The sequence below is a fragment of the Bubalus bubalis genome, chromosome 20, assembly GCF_019923935.1.
Source record: "Bubalus bubalis isolate 160015118507 breed Murrah chromosome 20, NDDB_SH_1, whole genome shotgun sequence".
Lineage (NCBI taxonomy): Eukaryota > Metazoa > Chordata > Mammalia > Artiodactyla > Bovidae > Bubalus > Bubalus bubalis.
The window spans coordinates 50,307,309-50,315,158 of NC_059176.1; the positions used below are offsets into that span (position 1 = coordinate 50,307,309).

Here is a 7,850-nt window from a genome sequence, read left to right on the forward strand (position 1 = left end):
TGTTTTGAACACTGGGGCAGGAGGGTCACATGGCTGCCCCTCACCAATGCTGCAAACAGGTGTCTTCAAGATCCCGGGGTTCTTCACCAGCTCCTTTTTTTGATTCCCTATAGAGTAGTTGGGATGGAAGGCATTCACCCCTGGCTTCTTCTAAGATACCCTTAGGCAGCAGGTGTTTAGTGAGCCTGCAAAAATTCTGGAGCCAATCTCAAAGGGGCTGAACACCAGGTGGGGACCTGGAATCCAGGGTCTCTGTTTTAAGATTTCTGACTGCTGGAAATAATTGACCTCTTGAGATTTTTTTTTTAATTGAAGGGAGGGCACACTGTACACCCGCCTTCCACTCAGATAATTGAGGCCCAATGCCTAGTTACCCCAGAGAAGGCAATGGCACCCTACTCCAGTACTCTTGATTGGAAAATCCCATGGACAGAGGAGCCTGGTAGGCTGCAGTCCATGGGGTCGCACAGAGTCGTACACGACTGCGAGACTTCACTTCCACTTTTCACTTTCATGCATTGGAGAAGGAAATGGCAACCCATTCCAGTGTTCTTGCCTGGAGAATCCCAGGGACAGGGGAGCCTGGTGGGCTGCCGTCTATGGGGTCACACAGAGTCGGACACAACTGAAGCGACTTAGCAGCAGCAGCAGCAGCCTAGTTACCCATGCCACCCCCAAACTCACACACACACACCATCTAAGGCACTGCCAGGGGTACAGACTTGCTTTGGTAACGAGGCCCCTCTGGATGTCCAGGGTGTGAACAGCCACACAGAGAGGTGTGTGCTGTGAAGTCAGCACCTTAGAAGGTGGGAGGGGGTGGTGGGCAGAGAAGGAAGAAATCTGATCTTGATTGATCAGCGGGAAAATGGGGAGAGGAGGTCAGGACATAGGAGACCAAGGATGATCAGAAAAGGGACAAAAGCAGAAAATGTAGAAAAGATGAGAGAAGCAAGAGAAAGACAAAACAGGGTGTGAGCAAACACATAAAACAGGACAAAGAGCATATGGAGAGAAGGAAACAGAAAAGAGAGAGAGATGAACGGGGAAGGATGTGAGAAGGGGAGCCAGGAAGACGACATCAGAGCTCAGTATAGAAACCTCTATTGACAAGAGGGCTGATCCTCAGTCCTTGACAAAACCTAGTGGGCTGAGATCACCAGGTCGGCCACGTAAATCAGCAGGTTGATGGCTGTCAGGATGGCCACAGCCTGTCGATGGTCCCTGCGGCTCCAGAGGCTCCAGCGGTCGGTGAGCCTCAACATGTACAAGACCCAGAATCCCTTGGGCTTGCCCTCAATCTCCTCATCTACTGGGTAGAGCCACCAGAGAACCAAAGCAGTGGAGTAGAGGAGGACGGAGAGCAGGGTCAGCTGGACAGGCAGCCTGTACTCCCAGTTGCCTAGGTTCAACAGCGTGGCCACAATTGCCTGGATAAAGCAGATCCAATAGATGGCCAGACACCACTCATGAGCTGGCTCCTTCAGGTGCCGGGAGGTGTTGCTGATGAAGGTGAAGATGACACAGGCCACAAACATCTCCAGCACCTTCAGCACGCCCTGCATGGTGTACACAGCGCAGGTGAGGTCTTTGAGCTTGTAGCAGTTCCACGTGCAAGACAGTTCTACACCATAAAGGAAACACGTAATGTAGGTGAATGATAGGGCAGCGTTGACCCTGTCTATGAAAGGGTCATAAGGCAAAAACTGGTGTCTCCGGATAGACTGGACGACGAACGGTGAGAGACAGACGTGGGCGGCGAAGCAGGCATCTGTGAGGGGCATGTGGTACGAGAAATGAAAGTGGGACTGGATATAACATAATTCAGCTATGACTATGATGAGGCTTATGGGCAAAGAGAGGAACCAGATGAGCATGGCCCAGATATTTATGTCCCCGTAGCCCCTCTTCCGAAAGCCAGAAGTCACCAGCCAGAAGGCCACACAGCTGGAGAACAACTGCAGCAGGCGGAAGCAGAACCACACCAAGGCCAAGTAGTCCTGGTCTGTGGATGTGGACCTGGTGGCCATGGTGCTGTGATGGTCAGGCAGGTCACGGTCACTGGTTGTGGCAGTGGTCCTCACTGAAGATCCACCAGAGAAAGATCCACCAGATCTGGAGACGGATTGAGTCAGATGCCTGAAAACGACCCAGGGCCCTGTGAAGGCTGAGGCTCAGGACCTGTAGAATTAGAATCAATGACTCAAGACACTTGGGTAACAGCATAGCCACTCCAGAATGATTCTCCCCACACATCAATGGTGGCTTTTTCGGGAGACTTGTTTTATCCTAAACTCACAGCTAGACTGAGGGTGGCATCAAAACTGTGTATATATTTTTATCTCTTTGTGCTGCTGCTGCTGCTGCTTCTAAGTCACTTCAGTCGTGTCCGACTCTGTGCGACCCCATAGACGACAGCCCACCAGGCTCCCCTGTCCCTGGGATTCTCCAGGCAAGAATACTGGAGTGGGTTGCCATTTCCTTCTCCAATGCATGAAAGTGAAAAGTGAAAGTGAAGTCACTCAATTGTGTCTGATTCTTAGCAACCCCATGGACTGCAGCCTAACAGGCTCCTCCATCCATGGGATTTTCCAGGCAAGAATACAGGAGTGGGGTGCCATCACCTTCTTTGTGTTAGGTGCCATTATTTAAAGGAATATAGAGTATGCTGCTTCTTTTCTATAATCACAAACCTTCATGATTCTCAAAATTGAAAAAGAATTTAAAAAAAAAGTTTGGTAGCAAATTTTGACCTGAACAGACCTGAGACAATTAACAATTTTTGTTTATTTCAATGAAAGTGAATGTTCAAAAGTACAGTTGCCAAAATGAATGTGTTTGATCACAAATTGTTTTTAGACACCAGTGGGGTGTGATGTCACATAGAGTAGATGTACCGTGTTACTAGTCGGAAGCAGAAAGTTTCTGAATTCAGAAACATATCTGTCCCAAAGGGACTTCAGAAAAAAGATTATGGATTGTAGTCTTTTGGAGGACGTGTCCCAGCCTGTCCCCCCTGCAGCATCACTAGAAGGAGCTGATATCTGAGGGGACACAGCCCCAACCAGAGGAGGGCAGTTTCAGGGGTGAACAGGGAGGAGCCATGAGGTGAGAGCAAGGCCGTGGGAACAGAATGACATGGGAAGTAGGGACTGTTGTGAATCCCCTCCACCCATTTTTGTCTCAACTTGTGACTCTTCCCCACTGGGGAGGGGAGATCTCAACCCAGCGTGACTCCAAGGACGAGTGTCTTGGAGAAATCACAGAACAAATTAACATAATGTTTGGCTCATAAGCTCCAAAGCAGCCATCCATGTGCCAGTCTGGAAAGATCTAGGAGCAGTCCTACCTGTGTGGGTTTTCCTGGCCTGGGAGACGAGTCAGCAGCTTCCAAGCTGGGAAGAAGGGATTGGAAATGAACAAGGATGCTGTGTCTGATGCTGATGGGGAGTCTTCCAGGGCATCTCAGGGAGGGGGTGAGGATGGATGGATGATTACCCCCTTTTAAGGGCAGGAGCTGAAAGAGGAGGCCCCTGCAGGACCCCTGGGAGGGGCCAGCCCTGAGGATGCACCCAGGACTTGGGGGGGGAGGGTGAGGGGCAGAGTGGAGATGACTGGGGGGACCCCAGGGTCCCAGTGGCCCTGAGGCAGCCCAGTAGGGGTCTTCAGACCCAGAAGAGATGCAGGCATGGAGCCAACCTTCCCATGGAGGAGGGGACTGGACTGGAACTGAGACAGAACAGGGGCCTGAAGGGGTTTCAGGCTGTGACAGGGACACGTGGCCAGAGTGGCAGGGACTCTGGAGACCACAGAATTGCCCAGGTCACCTGCCCAAGACAGTCCCGCCAGCCAGGGCTGCAGTCCTGCTCACACAGGGGCTCCTCCAGGGTCCAGTGTTGGGGGAGTGTGCCTCTCCCCGCCTGCCCCCTCCTCAGGGACAGCCGCCCTGTTTCCAAGGGACTATTTGCTGAGAGGTCCGCAGGGCGGAAGGGCCAGCATCCTGAGCCCCAGCCAGCTTCCTACCATCAGGGGCCTTGTCACCTTGCTGATAATAAACCCTGGGACAAGCTGAGGCTGGAAAGAGAAACACAAAGCAAAGCCTGAGAACCTTCCTGGACTCACAAAGCTCCTTGAGCCCCAATCGCCAGTGGAGCCCTGGAGCCTGCTAGCCTCCCAGTGGGCACTGCCAAGGGTGGGGAGGGGCACTGGCGTGAGGAAGGCTGGGGGTGTCATGCTCTCTGTACCCCAGTTTGATCCCGGATTAATTACCTGAACTCACCCTGAGATTCCACCTAAGACTAAAAGACAACTTTGGATCCTTCTCATGTCACAGAGGGAGGGCTTGGGGAAGGAGAGGATGAGGTTCTTGCTGTGTGACCCTGGGTCAGGCTTGTGCCCTCTCTGGGCCTCAGTTCCCCCACCTGGAAATCAGCAGCTTTGCCTGAGTCTCCCCAGCAGCCCCTCCTCCACTCTAATCTGTGATCCTGGACATGGTGTCCCCCGTCCGAGTACAGCCTGGATGTGGCTGAGCCCTGCCTGCCCAGCAGCCAGACGTGTGGACTGGAAGACAGGGAACCAGGAAGGTCATGGTCAGGACAGAGGAAGGAGGAGGAGGTGCCAGAAGGGCAAAGAAGGTAGAGGGGAGAGATCGTGGGAGATCCCTCAGAGCTGGATGAACCTGGGCAAGTTACTCACCAGAGCCTTACTTTCGCCATCTGTGCAGGGGGCTTAAGTATCTACTTTACATTAATTAAATGTATGGAAGCATGTGAAGGGCTTATCAGAGCCCTGGTGCATGGCACACTCAACCCATGCCATTTACCTGTCCCCCTCCGCCTCACAAAGGACCCAGAAGGCCCTGGCCCCACTCTGGACATCAGCACATGCAGCTTGATTTGCTGCAGATCAGGGGCTGCAAACCAGCTTGGACTGGAGGTGGTCCAGGGGTGTGTTTGGTTTCCCTTCAGAAAGCGATGGTAGAGAATCAACATTATTTTTTTCCTCAAGTGTTTGGTAGCTGCACAGTGCTCCAATTTCACATGAAAATCCAGATTTCCAGCTCCTTTGCAAGCCTCAGGAGATCCGGTTTCACTGGGCTGCATTCCCTAAAAAGGGGGTCACTGGAGCTCAGCAGCTGCTGTCTCCTTTATATTGTTTTCATTCTCTGTTTAATTTTCTATATTTTCTTTTTCTCATGTATAACTGAACTGACAAAAATTAGGACTATGATCATCTCCCATGTGCCTGTTTTCCCCTCTTGGGTGTGGCCAGGCTTCCAGCCTGCTCACAGAAGCATCTACCCCTCCATTCAGGAAGCATCCGTGTCCTCAACCTCATGTACAGCCTTCAGCGCATTTCACATGCTCTGACATCACATTTGGACATGTGTGTACATATATGCACACAAGTTTATAAGGCATATCTGTATATCTTTTCCAGTTTTATACACATGAGACCATGTCATGCACACGGCATCTTGTTTTTCACCACCCTTTTGAGGTGCAGCTGGTCCTTTCCAGGGGCCCTAGTCCTCTCCATCCCCTTTACTTATTTCCTTCCCTCCTGGCTCCTGTGGGTGTTTGGACTAACCTGCCTTCTCTAGATCAGTTGACCCTCCCCTGTGAGTCTCAGACACTGGGGGACACAGGATATGACCAGGGGTCCTGGGATCCACTTGACCACCATGCTCTAGAGTAGGAGGTCAGCAAGCTTTTCTGAAAACTTAAAAAAAAAAATATGACAAAGAATTTATTTTTCATTTCTGGAAATTCATCTTGAATTTCTAGGGCTACTGCAGCAAATCATCACAAGCCTGATGGCTTAAAACAGCAGTGTATTCTCTCACAGTTCTGGAGGTCAGAGTTTTGAAACAAGGTGTCAGCAGGGCTGCTCTGTCTCTGATGCCCAGGGAAGGGTCCCTCTTCACCTCTTAGCTTCTGGAAGCCCCTTAGCCATGTTACCCAACTCGGGCTTGTCTGCTTATCCCTCAAGAAGCCAAACATTGAGAGACCAGTGTCGGGAACAAGGTGCTGCACCTCCACTGTGAACATGATCATCGCCCATGTCTGTGCATCAGCCTACAGTGGGGGCGCGGGTCGGAAAAAAATACTAATGAACGTTTCTACCATTTTTTCTGGATCACCTGTGTACGGAGGACTGGTGTTTTTATGGTTTAGTAGGTTCGAGGTGGAAAACAAAGTCCAATGATGGCCAACTGGCTGTCCTCTGGCACTCAGACCTCCTGCAGAGAACCGTCTTGTTGGAAATCTACCCTCCCCCTCCCCTCCCCCTGTAGTGGACACACCCTGACCAAACTGAGTGTCCTGTCAGGTCTTAAAGGAAGAAACTATTTCAGATCCATTTTTTCTCATGCTGGGCAGCGGGTGGAGTGGGGGGTGCCCCAGGTTAGAACTCCCCTGGTGTTAGAACAATAGAACTCTTCTTCGGTCCAGAGACTGGGGGAAAGGGGTGCAGACCTAGGAAGCCCCTGCCTGGGGCATTAGAATAGGAACCACATAGGTGGGGGAAATTCAGATCCATAAGAAGCTGATCCCCTCTTCTCCCTCCCTCGCCTGCAAAGACTCGTCTGTAAAGGGGGCAGGCTTTTCACAGTTTAGTTTCCATTTTGCCTTTAATTTAGTGCCCTTGTTGGAAGAATTTTGCCTTTCAGTGCCCTGTTACTGTTACTATGGAGTAACAGGAAGGCCTGCACATGGAGTTCCCTCCCACTTACCGGATCTTTGACAAATTAGTTCTAACTCCAAACAGTGGAGGAATTTAGAGACCCATTCAGGGGCCACCATTCTTCAGAATCAAAAGCAAACTGGGCCAGTCTGTATTGCAATTTAAAACAAGACTTTTTTAAAACAAGGTCATAGCTCTAGTTTTGCCAACCTGCCAGGATGTGTCCAGTGGACTTCTACAAAGTCTAGAAGTCCACTGGATGGATGTAGGCCCCTGACTTCACTTCACCCACTCCCCTGGAACAGATTACAAACAAACATGCAAATTCCCCCTTGGGTAGAGACTGGTACAGAGTCACAGAAAAGCCAGGTCCCACTCCTGTTCTGTCCAAATTGACCCCAAAGTTCCAAAGGGCAAAGAATATTCCCAAACAGGTGGGAAGGGGGCTTCCAAGGTACACACCCCTCTACTCACTCAGTCAACAGCTCCGCAGCTCCTTCAGAGGCCGGTTTCCTTCTCTCAACAGAAAGTGAAAGCAGGCTGTGAGGAAGTGTTAGGGGAAGCATGCTGATTGAAACCGCCCACCCTGGCCAGGCACTAGCCCACCCTGGCCAGGCACCATAGTAACCGTTTGCTTGAGTAGTTTTAGGACAGGAGGTCCTGGTAAGGAACAGGGAACTAATAAGCCTCCACCAACCAGAAGAGTTTGGGAAAGGTCAAAAGGAGACACCACCTGTCCGACCACCTCCCAGAATCCTTCTCTCTGGCATCCATCTTGCCTGAACAAGGCACCACCAGGAAGGACTCTGAGTCAGAATGATTGGCTAAGGACAACCTGGAAACTAATCCCATCACCATAAAACCCGAGACTGCGAGCCATGTGACAGAGCAGTTCTGGGTTCCCTTACCCTCCTGCTCTCTGCCCGCGTGCCCTTTCCCAATAAAATCTCTTGCTTTGTCAGCACATGTATCTCCTCAGACAATTCATTTCCAAGTGTTAGACAAGAGCGCAGTTTCGGGCCCTGGAAGGGGTCCCCCTTCCTGCAACAGAAGGACTAGGGAGGGACGGGGCAAGTTTGGAAACTAACACATTTGGCAGCTACTGGCACAGCCCGGTAGATCCTCGCCGGGAGCAAATGGCACCTCGACCTCAGACGCACCGCCCT

The 7,850-nt window shown here is 51.2% G+C and overlaps 1 protein-coding gene across 1 annotated transcript; it reads right to left on the reverse strand.

Moving 5' to 3' along the window:
* Positions 1-622: 622 nt before the first annotated feature.
* On the reverse strand, positions 623-7,256 carry LOC123465191 (myeloid-associated differentiation marker-like). Its single transcript, XM_045163688.1, has 2 exons — positions 7,159-7,256; positions 623-2,181 (listed from the first exon to the last, which is right to left on the reverse strand). The coding sequence occupies exon 2, from the start codon at positions 2,028-2,030 to the stop codon at positions 1,143-1,145; it is 888 nt and encodes a 295-aa protein (XP_045019623.1). The 5' UTR covers positions 2,031-2,181; positions 7,159-7,256; the 3' UTR covers positions 623-1,142.
* Between the last annotated feature and the right edge of the window lie 594 nt (positions 7,257-7,850).